General features: G+C 42.8%; 1 protein-coding gene across 2 annotated transcripts in view; it reads right to left on the bottom strand.

The window, feature by feature from the left end:
* Slc7a8 (solute carrier family 7 member 8) overlaps positions 1 to 13963 on the bottom strand; it is a 52478-nt gene extending 38515 nt beyond the window's left edge. Inside the window, exon 1 of one of the 2 annotated variants that reach the window (XM_063236888.1) lies at positions 13096 to 13963. In XM_063236888.1, the coding sequence (XP_063092958.1) occupies positions 13096 to 13246 (151 nt within the window). In that variant the 5' untranslated portion in view covers positions 13247 to 13963. The remainder of the gene's footprint in view (positions 1 to 13095) is intronic. The other variant, XM_003474303.5, reaches the window with a different exon arrangement.
* Positions 13964 to 19567: the final 5604 nt, after the last annotated feature.

Raw genomic sequence — 19567 nt, 5'->3', positions numbered from 1 at the left:
TATTTTATTCCCAATTTCCAAGCAGGGAAAATGAGAGAGTCATTATTAATCCTATTTTATGGATAAAGAAAGCAAGATCCAGAAAGGTAGTTATTTGCCTAACTCACAGAGTAAGTTAGTAATAATTGGATTAGAGCCTAAATATTCTGCCATAGCTTTGAGCTTTTCCCTGAAAATGGAAAACCTTCCCACATCTACTCAAGTCAGCTTCCTGTGCTCTCCTCTGCAGACAGGGAATGGGAAGCCACTTGTTAAAGACCCGGAACACGGCTGACTGTCCTCCTACTGCAGGGCTACCTTCAACGGTAATTTATAAAACATTCATGCCTATGACCTTTCTTGGTTCTCGTAACTGCTTTCTTAGGTGTGCAGGACAGGTACCATCATCCCTATTTATCTTGGAAAGTGAGGCTCGGAGAGACGATGAGACTTGTTCAAAGCCACACACTGCTGACGCAGCAAGGCCATGTCCTTGCAGGGCTGCTCCATGCTGCCGCTCCTCTGGAGTGCACTGTCTAAAGGAGACTTTTATGGAGCCACTTTGAAGAAGGACTGCTGGGAAAGGGTTTTCTACTTGATTGGAAGCCTCGCTTGATGAGATGTAGGAAGAAGTTGACTACCATGGGAATTGTTTTCTCTATCATTTTACTCTCAGACTTACTGTCTATAAGAATGTGATGCACACTGTCTGGTAATGCTAAAGTACCAGAGTCCTGTTTCCCTTCATCCTAATTAACAGCAATTATCTTATCACAGAGATCTTCTCTAATGAAAAATGGATTCTAGGATGCCCGGACAATGAAGTCCAGCTTGGCCTACTCTGTTAAAGGAAATCCAAGTAAACCATTCCATTAAAAAGGAGCCAAGTCATATGATTGGACAAGTCTTCACTAGAAAAATCACTGGAATTGAGGAAATCCACAATTACCGTGAATAATCGCTAACTTACCACCTGTATGCCAATACCCGTGTGACTTCCATTAAGGCGTTACATCCAGGCCTGTCTACACTGGAATACTTTGGCCATCAAAGAATTCCCCTCCTACGGCATAGAATTACAGACTTATTCTATCTGACAGACCCTCAGATCTGAAGGGCTCTGCTCTTCCTGCCTTATTCGTGCTAGTTTTGAAGTCTAGCCACAACTTCCTGCTGGGTCTAGGAGTTTCGGGCTATTTCTACAGTGTCCAGAGAAAGCTCATGTGAATCAGCTTATGCTTCTTCCGCAGAGTGGCTGGGAGAATCTCTAAGTGTCACAGGACTGAGGGAAACATGAGAAGCAGGGGCTGGCCCCCTGGGGTCAGACTTTGATCCTCACAGCAGGCTTGTGCACGCTATGTGTCTTTCACCCTGGAGGCTCTCTGCATTTGGACTGATGAACAGATAATTGGAAATGGGGGCAGTCAAGACCCTGATGTACGCCCTGTAAGATACAAGTCCACCAGGTCAGAAGACACTGCAGGACTCTCTTTCAGATCCCTTATTGAAAAGAGCTGGAAGAGCCAATGAATCTTGTGACCCCAGTTTTTCTGAGACTCACTCCCTTCAGGTGTAGAATAGGAATGAATGTTTCTTCCTTGTCCACCTTGCAGAGTTGTTGTGGGGATCAAGGGAGATCACACCCATGTGCTCTAGGTACTTCTTGGCATTGCTGGGGATTAACTCAGGACCTCATGTACGCTAGACAAGTGTGCTATCACAGAGCCACCCTTCAATCTCAATCTAGGTACTTCTATCCTGTAAAATGCTAACAAATATAAGAGCTTACTAGGATTTGTAGCAGTGGGAGCAGAGATCAGCCAGGGGAGAATCTGACAGACTTGGCTCCAAAGCAGCACTGTGAGCCAGGACCATGAAGTATTATGCTCTGAGTCATTTGTCTGCTTCCCTAGGTATAATTTTTAGATGCCACAGGTGGGCGGGTAATTGCACCTCAAAAAGTATTTATTGAGCGCCCACTCTGTACATGCTTGCTTTGGAAAGTAATTGGGAAGCACTTTTTCACACACAGTCTTTTAGCAAACTAGAGGGAGTCAACCACCACCCACCAGCTGCTGAAAGATAGGCACTGAAAAGCCTGAGGGCTAAGAGTACCGAGCCTTCACGTGTGCCACTATCTTGCCTCTAGTATTTTCCTGCCTGATTGGAGAAGCAGGCAATTCCTTAAGAAGGCATTCCTTCTTCATGGCTTCCAACTAGGGATAGTTTTGCACTTTCGTCCAGGGGACATCTGGCAATGTCTGGAGACATTAAGTTTTTACACTGGGGTGGGAATGCTACTGGCCCTAGTGTGTGGAAACCAGGGCTGCTGCTAACCGTCCTACAGTGAACAGCACTGCTTCCTACAGCAAAAGTCTATCTGGTCCCAAAAGTAGTTAGTGCCAGGATTGAGGACTCTGCTTTACCGTCAAGCTTCAGTGTCGTCATCTGGTTAGTACTGAAAGTCATTTTCAAATTTGAACTCAATTTCTTTTTAAAGCTAAACACCATATGTGTTGTTCAGGCCAGTAGAATTCATTTTTCTTCTTAGTCCTTGGGGTAGATCCTAGGACTGCTTTACCACTGAGCTACACCCCCAGCCCTTTTTATTTTTTATCCTGAGACAGAGTCTTGCTTTGTAGCCCAGGCTGGCCTTCAACCAGAGAATCCTGCCTCAGACTCTTGAGTTCTGGGGATCAAAGGCACATGCCACTACATGTGGCTTAATAACTAATTTTTAAACTAAAAAACTTTTTTTTTTCATTGCTGGGGATCAAAGCTTCATGCATGCTAGGCCAGTGCTGTACCACTGAGCTACACTCCCTGCCCACTAAACTCAAACTTTTGTGTGTGATACTGCAGATTGAACCCAGTGCCTCTGCACTCAACTACATCCCCAGCTCTTTTTTTTCTCTTTCTCTCTTTCTCACTCAGTTGCTTTTTTTTTTTTCCATTTATTTTGTAGTACTGAAGATTGAACCCAGAACCCTCACACTGAGCTACATCTCCAGATCTTTTTTAATTTTGAATAGTCTCCCTAAGTTGCTAAACTGCCCAGGCTGGGTGTAAATTTGCCATCCCCTGGTTTCAGTCTCCCAGACTGATTACAGTTGGAATGTATGCACCACCATGTTTGGCTTCTTTTCATTTTTAATGTTGAGACTGGGTCTTGCTAAATTGCCCAGGTTACATTCAAACTTGTAGTCCTCCTGTCTCGGCTTCCTGAGCTGATTAGATTGTAGGCATGCACCACCATGCCTAGCTAAAAATTTTTACTGTGTTAAAAGCACAAAACTAAATTCATCACCTCAACCTTTCCATTGTTGCTACTGTTTGTTTGTTTGAAGCAGGGTCTCACTGTGAAGCTCAGGCTGGCCTTGAACTCACTAAGTAGCCCAGGTTTGAACTCACTAAGTAGCCCAGACTGGCCTCAAACTCACAGCAATCTTTCTGCCTTGGCCTCACAAGTACTGTGCCACCACACCCAGCGTAGTCATTGTTTTCATTACTGGGGACGGGACCCTGGGCCTTGAGCCTAGGAAAATGCTCTACTACCAATATACAACTTCACGCCATTCATCTCAACCATTTTAAAGTCTACGGTTTAGTAGTATCAGATATATTCATTGTTGTAAAACCATTTCTGTTGGTTGATTTGCTATGACTGCTGTTATTCAACGAATGCTTTCTGAGCACTTCCTATATGCTGGGCTAGCCCTGTGGGGATGTGAATGTGTGGAAGACTCACTTCCTGCTCTCCAAGAGCTGTGTGAAGACACCAGAGCACAGACAGAGCTGACAAGCCTGGGTGGGACAGAAATCACACCACTGGGATTGCAATGTGCACCAAGATTTAGGAATAGAAAAGGCCACTGATGGGAGCAGTTCAGAGAAAGGTTCCTGGAAGAGGGGATATAGGGCAGCATACTGAAGTAAGCAGACTGAAATGAGCTAGAAAAATGGAAAGGCGGCTGGCTGTTTGCTAAACAGGTCAGACTTGAATAGAACTGGTCAATTCTTCTCATCACCAGATCAGGCCAGCCTAAACTTTTGAACCAGAATTAACATATGTGGGTTGAAAGTAAATGGGAAGTGATGACCTCTATGAGAGAAAAAAACTAGTATTTATTGAACATATGCCACAGAGTAGGGGCTTTAATATGCCACAGAAACTTCCACTGTAGAGCTAAGTAAATTGATCATGAATTTGCTCCAGTTTACATAGATTCTACTCAGGGAAACAATCTGCAAACCCATTACTACCCCTAAACACTGACCTCATCTGTTGTGTCATGGATGAGTCTTCCCTGTGTAGAACACACTGCTACAAACCACAGAAAAATTAATTTTAAGCTCTTTTACTAGTCTTTTTAGGCAGAGAGGGCTTCAAGGCAGGGTCTCTCTCCGTAGGTAGTAAAGGTTGGCCTTAGACTAAGTAGCCAAGGAAGCTGGCCTCCCGAGTGCTGAGGTAACAAGGCTTGCACCACCACACCCAGCTTCATTTTAAGCTTTCTCATTCCAGCACCAGGACCCAAATGCCTCCTTAAGCGAATCTGACGTGCCTACATCATCTGCGTACTAACTACCCTACACAGAATCACTTCTTAAAGCACCAGCTCAAGTATCTGTGCACTTCACACATGTATAAACAGGCACCTTTAAAATACACATGGAGATGGGAAAAGTACATTTATAATTCTGTACCAACAGTTCTTTCTGGCCTGTCTGTGTGCAATCTGTGCCATTCAGTGTGAAGCTGCCTGGAATGTCTTCAGGCACCCTGTGATCCCTCTCTCCAGAAGTGACGTCACTGCTGATGCTGTGGATATTTAAAGCCAGGAACAAACCAAAGGGAAAACTGTGACTGTGACAAAGGGTGACAGATAAGATGTGATCAACAAAGCTTTTCAGCTGAAATGTCACTTGTTCTATAAATAAAACAGCTTAAAATAGACTTAGGGATTATTTTGCTTCTTAGAAATAAAATTCACCAGTGCTCAGCATGAGATCTAGCCTATAATACGTTTGACGAATGTGAAAATATAGAACAATCTCCAATCTTATGATCACCTCTATCCCAGACTGCAGCCTGCAGATCAACATTCTTGGGTATGGGGCAGCTCACTGTAGGCAGGCCCTGGAAAGGATCAAGGTATGGTTCTTCTTGGCTCAGCAGGGGGAGGGTGGGTAGGGCATGATGGCACATGCCTATAATCCCAGCGCTCTGGAGATTGAGATAGGAGGATCATGAGTTCCAATTCAGACTAGCCTGGGCTATAAACTTAAAAAAAAAAAAAAAAAAGAGGATACTGTCCAGCACCCTGGGTTCAGTTCTTATGTTCTGTAGATCAGAATCTACTCCTGGAAAAACTTGCTCCTGGCTACTTTTTGTAAATCCACCCCTCCCCCACAGTTACAAGCAAACAAGGAGAAAAGCAACAGATACTCCTGAGGCCTCTTTGTTTTCCTTTTCAGTGCTGGCAATTGAGCCCTGGCCCTGGTGTCACGCATGTGAGGCACATGCTCTAGCTGAGTTACGCTCCCACTCCCTTAATTTTTGTGTGGGCTGTCCTGCGGATGGATTAACTCTCAAAGGTAACAAAAACCTTGGTAGCCTGTATACTCTGAGAAATCCCAGCCACCAAGTCCTGTACCCTTATGCCACTTTTCAAAATTTAATTCAGAAAAGCTGTACGGATGAGGCTAGCCTCTCTGAGAAAATCATTTGATTTCAGTATGAGGCTTTTTAAAAAATGTAGTTCAGGCTGGCCTCAAACTCGCAATAAGCCTTCTGCCTCAGATATCCAAGTGCTGGGATTACAGGTGTGTACTACGTCTAGCTGAGACACGGTCTTGCTAAATTGCCTAGGCTGGGCTTGAACCTGCAATCAATCCTTCTGCCTCATTTTCACAGGATTAGACCATTTTTTTAATCTGCTAGATTATTATATTCTTCTTCAGACTCTTAAGAGTCTTCTCTAGTCACTCATATGTAGACCACTGCTCTTGGAGGGAACATGCTGTAGCCCTGACATAGCAGTGTCAACTAAAACTGCTCCAGCAGCTGTCAGGTCCTGGAAGCAGGAAGTCTACAACAAGGACTCTGGTATGAGCTGTAAAGCATTCCATTAAATCCGGTGACTTTAGAGTCTAATGACCTGGAATGCAGCTCTGGCATTGCCTACTTACTTACCTATTTGAAACTTTCATTTCCCAAATAGTATATCATGTGAGATTATTCATAAAATACACATCAAGTACTATGTACTTGGTACACAGTAGGTATTCAGTAAAAGCTTGCTACTTATCAAGGTATTACACTGTTTTTTTTTTTTTTTTTCCCTTGGTACCAGGGATCGAACTCTTGACCTCACACTTGCCAGGCAGGCGCTTAAGCCACTGAGCTAACTCCTAGGCCCCAAGGTATTACACTGTTGAGTGTAGGTAGCCTTTCCCTACTCACTAAGCTATGTTTATTTTGAAATGTCTCTAAACTGGCTTCTGTCCCAGAGTTTTCTTTGAGAACAATAAAAGTTTTAATCATATTTTCATCCTGAATGAACCAAATCCTAATGCTCCCCCACCTTTTAATGGAAGTATAAACTTAAGAACCAATTTTCGGGGGCTGGGGATTTAGCTCAGCGGCATAAGCGCCTGCCTTGCAAGCAGCCAGTCGTGAGTTCCATCCCTGGTACCAATAAAAACGAAAAAGACCAAAAAAAAAAGAACCAATTTTCATACTTCCTCCCTCTGGTCAACCTCCAACAAATGTATTGGAGATTAGAAGCTAATACATTATGTTGGAGGCTAAAATGTAAAATCTTCCAAAGTGGTACAGACCACATGGTCTGAAATCTTTTGGATCTAGAATCTTTTTATTAGCCCAGTGCCATTTTAAAATAGTTATAACCACATTAATATAGCTGAAACCACATTTGTCTGATGGAAGACGTTTGTCTTTTTGAGACAGGGTCTCACTATGAAGTTCAGGCTGGCCTTGAGCTCACTTTGTGGCCTGGGCTGGCCTCAATTTTGCAATAATCTTCCTACCTCATTTTCACAGGACTGGACTTCCTCTGAGTGCTAGGTTTACAGGTGTGTACCACCATGCCCATCTACGGTTTTTGTTTTTTTTAAACAAAGTGTTTTTCTTCTAAATTTTTAGTATAGACATCCAGGGTCTTTCTAGATTTCAATTCCAGGGCTATCTTCTTTGGCCTCTCTGCCACCATGAATATACTCCAGCCTTCCTCTTTTTCCTCTTGGCTACCAGTTAGACAAGGGAAATGGAGAAATGTTTCATCTTTGGAGTTCAATAATCCTTTGTGTGAACCTCAGCAAATTACTTACTGGTACTGTGACTTAACTTTCCCATATGTAAAATAAGGTAACAAGCTGGGGAGTTAGTGTAGTGGTAGAGGGCTTGTGTAGCATGTGCAAAGCCCTGGGTTCAATCTCTATTCCTATTACCATCTAAACAAACAAACAAAACAACCAAGTATGAAAGAAAAACATAGACATTAAAATGAGAAAACTATGATATCTATTTTCATAGGATTGTTGTCATGATTAAATAAGATAATATGTATAAAGAGCTTATAGCACAGGAAGGGGCATTTAATAAGAAGGTAATGGGTACTACTTTTAAGAAATTGTGCTTTTTTTAGCCAGGCATGGTGGCTCACATCTGTAATCCCAGCACTCAGGAGGCTGAGGCTGGAGGAATGCAGCGAGTCCGAGGCCAGCCTGAGCTACAAAGTGAGTTCAAGGCCAGCCTGATCTGCATAGTGAGACCCTGACTCAAAAAGACAGAAAAAAAAAAGAGAAATTATGCTTTTGTAAATGGAGAGGGGAGGAGGGATTGAAGGCAGGATAGGGGAATGGGGAAAAACATCAAGTTATATCACGTACAGGTACAAATTCTCTGTGATAAATGCAATCATTATGTATATGTAAAATATACCAGTAAAATCTGATTTTTAAAAAAAGAAATTTTTTCAATTGGGAGACAGTGGCCTAGTAGATAGACCTGCATCCACTATTTCCCTGCAGCAAATATACCAAGTTCCTTCATTAGCATAGAGGGTGCTGAAAACAGAATGACCTGATAGATGACAAACAAAAGTCAGTCTCTGCAGCTGACTTGTTTGCCCTGGGCCTCATTTCTGAGCACGTTCATGACTGGTGTAAAGCTACCTAACAGTCAGAAACTCCAGGAAGCTCGAACAAGGCTGGGAAGGAGGAGGGCCCACAAAGGACAGGTGTGTGTGGTAGGGGTTTTGTGTGAGCACCAAACGCACCTGAGAGTGCTTTAGTCTCCCCGAGATTTTCCAGAGCCCAGTCTTCCTCCACCCTCAGCTGATGGCATAGCAACTTTTCTTCTGGGAAAGTGGTATCATGTTAAGCACTTCATCTATAAAAATGAGTAAGGAGCTACGGATACAGCTCAGTGGCACAGCGCCTGCCTGGCAAGCACGAGGTCCTGAGTTCCATCCCCAAACCAAGAGTATTGCCAGGCATGGTAGCACACGATCATCCCAGAGCTTGGGAGGCTGACACTGGAGGATCGTGAGTTTGAGGCCAGCTTAGGCTACACAGCAAGAATTTGTCTCAAACACAAAACAAAACAAAATGAAACAAAATTCTGCCCAGGCTCTACAGTATAAAATATATTTAGGAAATAGAAATAGGAGAGAGTTAGTAGTTAGGCAGGCTCTGTTTGAATCCTGATTCCAAGACTTCAGTTGTGTGACCTTCAGCAGGTTGTTTATCCCTGAGCCTGTATTTCCTTATCTGTAGAAAGAGCTAATAAATACCTAACATCTAGAGGTTATTGTGAGGGACAAATATACAAGGTACCTTAGGTAAGTGGAGGAACACCTGGCATGTAATATATATGTGTATTTAATAATGACAGCTATTAACAGTAGTTTTAGGGGCTGGGGATTTAGCTCAGCGGCATAAGCGCCTGCCTTGCAAGCAGGCAGTCGTGAGTTCGATCCCTGGTACCAATAAAAAAGAAAAAGACAAAAAACAAAAAAAGAAAGAAAGAAAAAAAAAAAACAGTAGTTTTGGGCTTGGGTGTGGGGTCACACACCTATAATCCCAGCACTCTGTGAGGCTGAGGCAGGAGGATCAAAAATTCAAACCCAGCTTGGGCAATTTGGCAACTTTGAAAGACCTATCTCAAAAAAAAGAAAAAAGAAAAAAGATGGGAATGGAATGTGACTCAGTGTAAAGGCCCTGTGTTCAATCCCCACTAAAACACACACCCACCCACACACACACACACACACACACACACACACACATCAGTAGTTTTTGGTATTACCCATAAATGAACTTTGCTGTCCTTCACACCTACTTTAGATTTGGAAGTGACCCTACACTCACAGTGTAATCTAAATTCATTTGCTACCAAAGGATTCCTTAGTCTGGTACCTGGAGAACAACAGCCTGGTAAGGTTAGGACAAAGGTGATATTAAAAAATTAAAAGCAGGTTGGCTTGTAGCCTAGTGGTAGAATGCTTGCTTAGTATGCATGAAGCCCTAGCACTATAAACAAACAAAAAGACATACCTACATAATTGTTCAAGTTGATAAAATTATTCTTAGTTTAAAATTTTTCAAGCCAGGCTGGACTTTGTGGTGCATGCCTATACTATCAGCACTCTGAAGGCTGAGGCAGGAGAACTGCCAAGAGTTCAAGGCCAGCCTGGGTTACACAGTGAATTCAAGACTATACTGGACTATGCAGTGATATTCTGTCTCAAAACAAAACAACCAATTTTTTTTAAAGTTAGGTTCCCAAGAGCTTTTTTTTTTTTTTTTTTTTTTGCCTTTTTCCTTTTTCTCGGTACCGGGGATTGAACTCCCGACTGCCTGCTTGCAAGGCAGGCGCTTATGCCGCTATGCTAAATCCCCAGCCCCCTTCCCAAGAGCTTTTTTTGAAAAATGTTTATTACTACTATCTTCAGATTCTTGCCCAAGAGTCAGCTGCATTCGTCATTTGAATAATTGTGTCATGTTAGGCTCTCTGTTAAGCACTAAAGACTCTGAGGTGCATTAAGACATGACTTTTTCTTTTTTTGCTACTAGGGATTGAACCCAGGGCCATGTACATGCTAAGTATGAACTTTATCACTGAGCTACACCTCTGGCCCAAAGGAAACAACTTTTGCCAGAGGAACCACTTAAAAAATTTCCCAGAATTATTTTCACTATCCTATTTCCCCCACATCCTTTAAAAGGTTGATTAATCTGCTTGCTAGTGAGACTTTTTCCTTGTGTCTCCTGAAAGACATTCATCTAACCCTGGCTCTCCCCAGATCTCAACACAGCTAAATTCTACTGCTAATTCTCAATTGTTCTCTACTTAATGCCTATGAATTCCACCTCCCAATAAGATTATTAGTAACTGTAGGATATGAATGTTCTATTAGTTCTTTTTTGTTTGTTTCTTTGTTTTGTTTTGTCTTTTTCTTTTTTTTTTTTTTATCGGTACCGGGGATCGAACTCACGACTGCCTGCTTGCAAGGCAGGCGCTTATGCCGCTGAGCTAAATCTCCAGCCCCTTTGTTTTGTTTTTTGAGAGTAGGTGTTACTATGTAGGCTGGACTTGATCTCACTATGTGGTTCAGGCTGGTATTCAACTCATAGCAATCCTCCTGCTTCAGCCTCCTGAGTGCTCATATTTCAAGTACGTACCACCATATCTGGCTTTTACTTCATTTTCTGTTTCCATAGTGCCAGCCACTTTGCCATCTTTCTTTTTCATTATTTATGATGATTATGAATGAAAATTGTAAGCCTACACATGAAACAGAGTTCAGCTTAGCCCTCTATGTCAGTTTTATCTCAGGTAGATTTCTAGCAAATGGCACTTTCTCGTACCTATCATGTGATTCACTTAGGAAATTTCCTTTTTGCCTTTCAATTTTCCTTTTCCACAGTGTTGACATTGAATACAAGATCAGTGAATTCTGCATGGAAAAATACAAGTTCTATTTTTTCATTTGATCTTGAAAGAACTTGAATCAAGTTGGAAACCACTTTAGAAGCGGACAAGGCAGCTCCTAACATACCTGCAACTCAACAGCCTTGCAGGAGGAGAGCAAAAAGGATTTTGCCCTCATATTATCCTAAAGGGGAGATCTGTTTCTCAACCTAGCTTGAATGGAGGGAGGCAGTATAGTGCCTATTAATTCTACAAGGATCCCCACACTGGAAAAATATCCTGATCTCTCTGAAATCACAGAACTGAGGATCTCTTTTTCTCATAGAATACCACAGCTGTTATTTTTGATTCTGCAGTGTCACCATGGAAGCTTTGAGACTATCCTCACACTGAAGTATGGCTGGTGAAGTCACAGATGGCTCAGGAGTGACATCTGTATCACTGATATTTGTACTTACACCTGAACACTCCCATTTACTCGCAGTATTAGAAAAATGTTAAAGAAATAGAATACATATATAGAAATAGAATATATGTGTATACAGGATACATATAAAGAAATAGAATACATATATCTCTACCTGTAAATACCTGCACATCTGTCGGTGAATGAGACCTTCCCAAAGGCAGGAAGCAGCCTGTCCCTATGGCAGAATTGGTGAAAAGTAGTAGGCTCGTGGCTATTTATAGACTTTAAATTGGCTAGTGCTATATATAATGAATACTTGGCCAATCTCATTTTTCCGAGAGTTTGAGGTAAAGTAAAGGAGATACCAAAAAGAAAAAAAAGTATAATGAAAAAAGGTAATGAAAGGTTCAGGTCATTGCTACAGTTTTAAAAATAACATTACATTTTTTTATAACTGTAGGTACCTGGAAAATTTCTCATGGAGAATTAGATGAAGCAGGATTCTGTTTTGAAAAGGGACTGGGATAACATGAACTGCTGAAGTCTGGGTGTGGAAGTGAAGAGGATTATCTGAATACTGTTTACTGATTTTATTTGACTTCAAGGGTGTTCTCCGGTGTCACTGCTGCTCAGATGCCAAAATGTCTAAGAGCTATGGGTGGAACATGGCATCATCAAGGGAAACTGGTTCGTGGGGCAGAGGACACAAGGGGCCTTCACAGATGAACTCCGAGAGTAATGACACAGAAGCACTTCTGGGTCTGCCTGTGCTGCACCCCTTTTTCTGGGAAGAAGAAAGGCCTTCTACCAAAATAGCAGACAGAACTCTCATCTGAAATGAGGGCGGACACGAGCCACTGCCCAACACGCAGGCAAGAGGAGGATACACTGCTGTCTGAGGCAGAGCTGTATGTGGGATCTCAGCCCCACAGAGTGTAGACGAAGGAGGCATCAGCACAGCCTGCACTGGCACTTCGAGATGGCTCTGGCACCTCACCTTCAGAGCCTCCACGTTGGACACGTTTACCTGTCAGCCCCTCTTCCTTGCCCCATTCTGGTTACTCTGATTCTAAAACCCTCCCAGGAGGGTCTTTCCAGGGTGTTAAGAGTCACGGAGATTTTACTAGGCAACTAGAGAAACTGCAAACTTCTCATCACAGAAGAGCACAATCTGCCCTCTCTTTCTTCCACGGTTTCCTCACCTGTGAAATGGGAATAACAGCCTTGTCGCCTGCACACAGGGAAAGTGCTGCGCTGGATGGAAACGGCGATAAAAACCCAAAGCATTGTCCTTGTGGACGTTGATGCTATTGTTATGACATCCTGTAGCTCCCAATCACCTTAAACAACAAAGTATCTGCTACACGTGCTTTAAAAGTCACAGCCTGCTGAGGATGGCTGCATGAAAGCTAGTTAAAACAACAAATCCCGGAGCCCGGATCCGACGCCACTCAGTCGGAAGCTGTGAGTAACAAGCCAGGAGACCTAGATTTTTAACAAGCTCCCGGCCCCTGCTGGGATGCGCGGTCCGCCAGGTCCGGGTGACCCGCATTTTTCCCCTTCCATGCACAGAGCCGTGCAACCCGGTTTGGAGGAACCGATGTGAGGCATAGACCACTTCCCGCACTTTTCAAACTTGACCCGTGGAGATGGGTTATAAGAGATAGACAAACTGGAGCTTTAGAGGCGTTCACGCCCCGGCGCACCCCAGAGAGGGTCCCCAAGGGCAGGCTGCAAGGCCAGGACTCACCTACGATGATCCCGCAGGCGCTGACCAATCCGATCTCCTTCTTCAGGGCCACCCCGCCCCCTCCGGAGTCGGCCCCGGGTCCGGCCTGGGACTCGCCCCCCGCAGGGTGGTTCTTCTCGGCGTTGCTGCGGTGCCTCGCTCCTTTTTCCATCTTTCTCAGTCGGGTTGCAGCCTCCAAATGCAACCTGCCTCTCTCTCAGCGCGTAAATATTAGGATGCAGGCAGAGAGAAGACTTTTCAGATTTAAATGCCCTTTTCCAAAATCGGGAACCACGCCTGACCCCTAACCAGACGAGCGGATAAAAGGGAAAACTGAAAATATTCCTACGAGGCTTCCTTGTCACCTGTGCTTACCAATGCGGACCGTGTCGCTTGAGGACATGTATATTAAGAGTACAAATACAGCAGTCTCGCGGGTCCGGCTGGAATTCTCCGGATCCAAAGGGTTCCTTGAAACCAGGATGGCTCTGGTCCGTGCAAAAAGACAGCCTGGATTTCCCCGCAGCTCTCGGGGATTGCCTTGGCCTCCCCTTGGTCCTTTCGTTAGGGGAGCATAAAAGTAGTTTTCGCTAACTGAGATGGGGAAAGGGCAATCCTCAGGTGCTTTCTTCTGGTGCAGAAAAACAAAGCCGCGGACCCGGCCGGGTGGCTCTAGGTCTGGTTCCCACCTGCTGAGGTTGGCTTCCCCTGCCCAGCTCGGCTTCCGCTTCTCCAGAGCTGCTCTTCCTCCTCGCCGGCTTCTCGCCCTCGCGCTCGGGTCGATCTCCCGGCTCACAGCGCGTGGGGCTGCATCGCTCCGGGCTGCAGGAAAGCGGCTCCTCCGCCCGCGAACGCCTTCCCTTTTAGCCAGGGTTTTATTTGCTGACCAGGCTCCGCCCCCACCTCCTCCATTCTGAGTCCCCTCTCCTCCTCCTCCTCCTCCTCCTCCTCCGCAATTTAAATATTAGCACAGAGCCCCCCGCCCATCGCCGAGAAAATGGATTAAAACCTTTCTCTTTATAATAATCGCTTTATCCTTATACCGAAGTGGAAATAAAAATCCTTCCACATTCACCTCTCCCAGAGAACTCCTTAGCTAATATTGCATTACAGATCGCGCAGTATTTGTGAGCTTTAGGAAGCAGGGAACAGTTGTGCACTGACTTTTAATGTCATCAGAAATAAACTAGGCTATGTTTTATTTACGTATGGATTATTTGAGGATACAGGAGAGAAGGTTGTAGGGAATCATCTTAAACCATTTCTCGAAAATAGGGGGAATCCACAAGGCGGGCCCGAAGATGGAAAGAATTAATAATAATGGCAGAATAATAATAATAATAATAATAATAATAATAATAATAATAATAATGGCAAAGAGTTTCATTTAGTGGCACAGTGAGCTATGAAGACTGAAGAGGTGCTAGGTTCACTGTCCATTGACCTTATTTAGAGTTGACTTGACGAGGGGGGAAGACTACTCTGTCCCTGGTTCACAACTTGGCATCCATATTTTTGCATCTATGCTACTTGGAATGAGATGGGAGGAATGACCAGCACTACAATGCTCAGAAAGCAGATTTACTGGTGTTAAGAGATACTTCTAGGCTGGAGATGTTGCCTCACATGTGGAAGGGCCTGGATTCCATTCCAGTAACGTACCTGGAAAACAAGACAACTAACACGGTACCTTATTGGTATGGTACCAGGGTTGGGGATTTAGCTCTATGATGGAAGCACCTGCCTGGTATGGTACCTCCTCTTCCCTGAAGAATTTCACCCAGAAACTGTTGCTTTTCCACAAGAGCAGTGCTTTTTCTAATTGTAAAGTACTTTGAAAGAAAGAAAAAACTGGCGCAATATAGCAGAGACAACCTCACAAGTTTAAAGTAATTTTGAAACTTTAAAATAAATTATTTACTGATTTGTGTGTTTGCGATACACAATAAACACATTCACTGTGGGAAATTAGTGCACATACATATCATGTCTTGATCCTCTTTACTTACGTGTCCCCTCCGCTACCTTCAATATTATTGACTATTATGCAATTTTTATTTATTTCAAAATGGATCTGAAAAAATAAGATTTTCCAAACTGATCACAAACTACTGAAATTTAGCCTCACTTTATGGAAAAGGTTCGAAAAGATTTGGGGTTTTAAGGCAAATAAATACTTAATTCTCAATGGCATTGGCTGAACCAAATGCAAAAGCATTTCGAATGGGGTAAAGTCCAATCAGCAGTCTTCTTTTCAGTTTGCTCCTTGATTACTCAGCAAAGCTTAAGAGGTTTCAAAGGTTGAGATTTCAGCCCCTTCTCCTTCTTCTGGTTCAAGGTATAATAAATTGAAAACCTCAGCAAAATAAATAAATAAAAGTAGAGGTTGGTGTGTAAGGAATTTTCAACAAAAAGAACAGACATGGCAGGGAATATATAGCACAAAACTCTGTAGGAGGGAATGAGTCCTGGAAAATGAAAAAATTTTGAATTGCCTTTACTGACAGCCTTAGAAAACAGAGGGAAAATTTGATGGATTCATTTAAACAATCTAATTTGAAGACTTCTGCTCATATACCAATATCAAAGGATAAAACAAATTGTCTCAAATATGAGTTCTTTCGTAATGTTTTGTGGTGCTAATTTAAATGGTTTAAATGGTTTTACCATGGAATAAAATGTGACTGATGAAATTGAGGTCTCTCACTAAAATGAGTGCAAATTGACAATCCAGTAAGCTTTAGTCCTCTCAGGTTATGAATTGGGATGCTGAGGGCAAATATTGAATCAAATATATTCTTTGGATATAGTATGCACCCAACTGGCAAGGGTGAGTTGTTGAAGATTATTATAGAAATATTATAATATTTCTATTTTTTTAACACTTGGAATTTACAAATGTCTTATGGCAGTCTATAAATGGTACAATGTAAAGGCCAGGAAAGCAATCCCTCCCTCCCTCCAAAGGGACCATTACTCACATTATATTCCTCTCTTTAGGCTGGGATCTTTTGTAACATAAACTCTAACGGTGTCATCTGATTAATATTGAACACAAGGCAGAAAAAAGCATTAGAGTAAATATATCTAGAAAATGATTAATCAAAGCTTATTAAATTTTGAATACTGAATTCTTTTTACTTTGAGACATAGTCTTGCTAAATTGACCAGATTGGGCTTCTGCCTCAGTCTCCCACAGAGTGCTGGGATTACAGGCATCTGTCACCATGTCCTGCAGTCCTGTTCTTTTTTATCCATACTTCTGTTCTACATTTGCCTTTATGTTTTTGTTTTGGTTTTTTTGGTGCTGGGGATTGGACTCACAACCTCATACTTGCCAGGTAGCACTTGTGCCACTGAGTTAAACCCCAGCCCCATGCTTTTTGTTTTTGTTTTTGGTACCAGGGATTGAACTCATGACCTTGTGCTTGCCAGGCAGGCACTTATGCCACTGAGCCAAATCCCTGGCTCTCCCTTTTTTAAAATTTTACATTACATTTAAAATTTTTCTTATTTTGCTTTACATTTAAATTGTGCTTGCAGCTGGGCATGGTGGTCCACATCTATAATCCCAGCACTTGGGAGGCTGAGACAGGTGGATCTCTGTGAGTTCAAGGCCAAGCTGGGCTACATAGTGAACCCAAGGCAAGACTCTCTCAAAAATAAATAAATAAATAAATATTTTAAAATCAAATTGTGCTTTACAGTTTACAACTTTTCTGAACAATACATTAATTTTCCTCCCTCATCAAGTATCTTCAATAGACAAAGTAGTTATTCTAAAGATTTTTAAAAATTTTTGTGGCACTTGGCATCAAATTCACAGCCTTCCACATGTCACACAGGAGTTCTATCACTGAGCTTAACCCCATCCCTTATCTTAAAGGCTTGAAAGATTACAGTGCTAAAAGGCTCAAAGAAGTGTATTACCTGAGGTCAAAAGCCAGATATTTAATCTACTAAGCATATAGGACATCAGTGGTTTACACTGAATGTTTTTCCGAGGCTATTATAGGTAATGTTGATGGTTCAATTTTTCTCCTGAAAGAGAAGACTTTTGTTGTTTTGTTATTGTTTTTGTTTTTTGAAACAGGGTCTTACTATGTAGCCCAGGCTGGCCTCAAACTCATGGTGATCCTATTGCCTCTGCTTCCCAAATGCTGGAACCACAGGTGTACACCACCATACTTGGCAAGAAAATTTTGATCAAGCCCCCAGCTCCCGCCATATGTTATTGAGTTGATGTCATAACTGAACCTTTTAGAGGTTCACTTGATGTCAGCACTTTACATCTGCTCAGTGAGCCCCACAAGACTTAATCCAGGTCCCCCCACATTTGCACCCTCTTCACATAATCTGTGTCTTGGCCAGCCGTTTCCCAGCTACTTAGCATAACTGTTTCCAGCTTCTGAGAGACTGTTCTCATTATTTTGTATGCTTAACATGGGGAGAAATCCATCCTTTTAACCAGAAAAAGGGTGGGTGGGTTGTTTTCCTACAGGCACAGTGTGGACGTAAGTCTGTGTGTGGCTGACACCTACTGTACAAAAAGGGAGATGGCATGGGAAAGTGCTGCTTGTAACAACGAAATAAAACCAGTCACGTTCTATATTCCCGTTCCCAAACAGCACATACCGTGTGTTAATGCAAAAGAACAGAGCACAGAGTCGTCTACTACATTGCAGTTTTACTTCTGGGGCCAGTGAACAGGACTCCATTTTTGCTTTCTGTAACAAAATTGTGACATGTGAGGTCATTCCTAAAGGACCCAAACCTCTCTCTGGAGTCTCCAGCTCACACAACCTCTGCTCTTCTCTGTGTACCCAGCTAAAGTAAAAGGAAAGCCTCCTTTACATGGAAGTCCATGGCCGATTAGATAGCAGCTTCCTGCGCCAGGGAATCTAGGAGACTTTAGACAGCCTGCAGAAGGAAATGAGTGAGAAAAGGGGAAGGTGAACAAAAGGAAAGGCTAAAACAGGTCAGAGTGAAAGGGATCAAACAAAGACACTCAGTAAATCCTTTACAACCTGCCTGTGCCTTCTGGACACATTCATAAGTTCAAAGGAAGTTTGATCTTCTAGGGTTTATACAATCCTAAGAATCTGGATGGAGCAGACCCTATTTTGTTATGATAGTCAATTAATTCATGCTCTTCTGGAGATAATGATGGATCCCTGCTCTGACACTGCAGACAAAATGTCAGCACATTATCCCTGTCTGCTGCACTTGGCCGAATTCCACGGAGTCAGCCCAGAACTAGTGGGAAAGAAAGAATGATGCATTCCTCACACCAGTCCTCACCCCCTTACCTCCTCCGCTGGGCCCCATCTTTCGTGGGGTCTTCATGTTCTTCTGAGAATTTCGGTGATCGGGTTCTGAGTACTTAATACAAAACTTTCATTCTTAATTGTTTTTTACTAAATTTCCCCAAGATGACGGCTCACTCTTTTAAGCTACAGATGACAAGTTCTTCAAGGGCAAAGACTTGCTTTCTCCACTATTGCTTCTGCCAGTACCTAAAACAGTGTCTGATACTCAGTAAATAAGAATGAATGATAAGTAGTGATATACATTACGCATAATAAGCAAAAATAACTAACTTTTGATGTGCTAAAAAACTATAGTAAGATGCCCGTAAGATGTTAGTGCCTAGAACAAGCCTGGGTTATAGAAAGAGGAGGAAACATGATCAATGTTTTGACTTAGAAGATTACTGCAAGTGGACCATAGTCATCAAGTAGGCCCTCAGCAGAACCCAGGAATCCCACCACAGTCCTGTGGTCAACTCACACTTCCACTTACCACCTTCTCTCTTAAAAACTACAAATCTCTTTTCCCACATCTTTACTTCTGCAACCAAATACAGTGGGTTCACACCTTGGTGAGTGCAAAGCTAAGAAGAACAAGCAGGAAATAAAAGAATGAAGAAAGTTTTATTATTGTGTGCAGCAAGTAAGGAGAACCCTGGGATCCTTTGTAAGTGATTCTCCTTACCAACACTGCATGAGGATTCTCTGGAGGACTAACTCATGCCTGTGTAGGAAAGCACGGGGGGGGGGGGGCATGTATCAGAGATCACATGTTTCCAAGGAAAGATGGGGCTGAGGATATAGCTCAGGGCTGGGGTATTTATCTAGTCATATGTGAGGCCAGGAGTTCATGCATCTACTGCCAAAAAACAATAACAGCAAAAAGAAATGTGGTAGACACATCCCTAGGTATCCTCAGTTAAGGTTATAGATCACAGGTTTGAAAAGGATGCTAAATAGAAACACTTCCAGGCATGTTCAGTTCAGGATCATAATGAGTCAAATTTTTTCTAGGTGTGGCCCACACACCTGTAATCCCAGCACTCTGAAAGGCTGAGGCAGGAGGATCATAATGTAAGCCCAGCCTGGGTAACCCTGTCTCAAAATGAAAACTAAAGAAGGCTGGGAATGTAGCTCAGCTCAAAGGCCCTGGGTTTAATCCCCAATATCAAAACAAACAAACC

The sequence above is a fragment of the Cavia porcellus genome, unplaced genomic scaffold (assembly GCF_034190915.1).
Source record: "Cavia porcellus strain 051 isolate PalLab524CR breed Dunkin Hartley unplaced genomic scaffold, mCavPor4.1 scaffold_26, whole genome shotgun sequence".
NCBI lineage: Eukaryota > Metazoa > Chordata > Mammalia > Rodentia > Caviidae > Cavia > Cavia porcellus.
The sequence above is the reverse complement of the archived record's forward strand: the minus strand, read 5'-3'. Positions and strand labels throughout refer to the sequence as shown.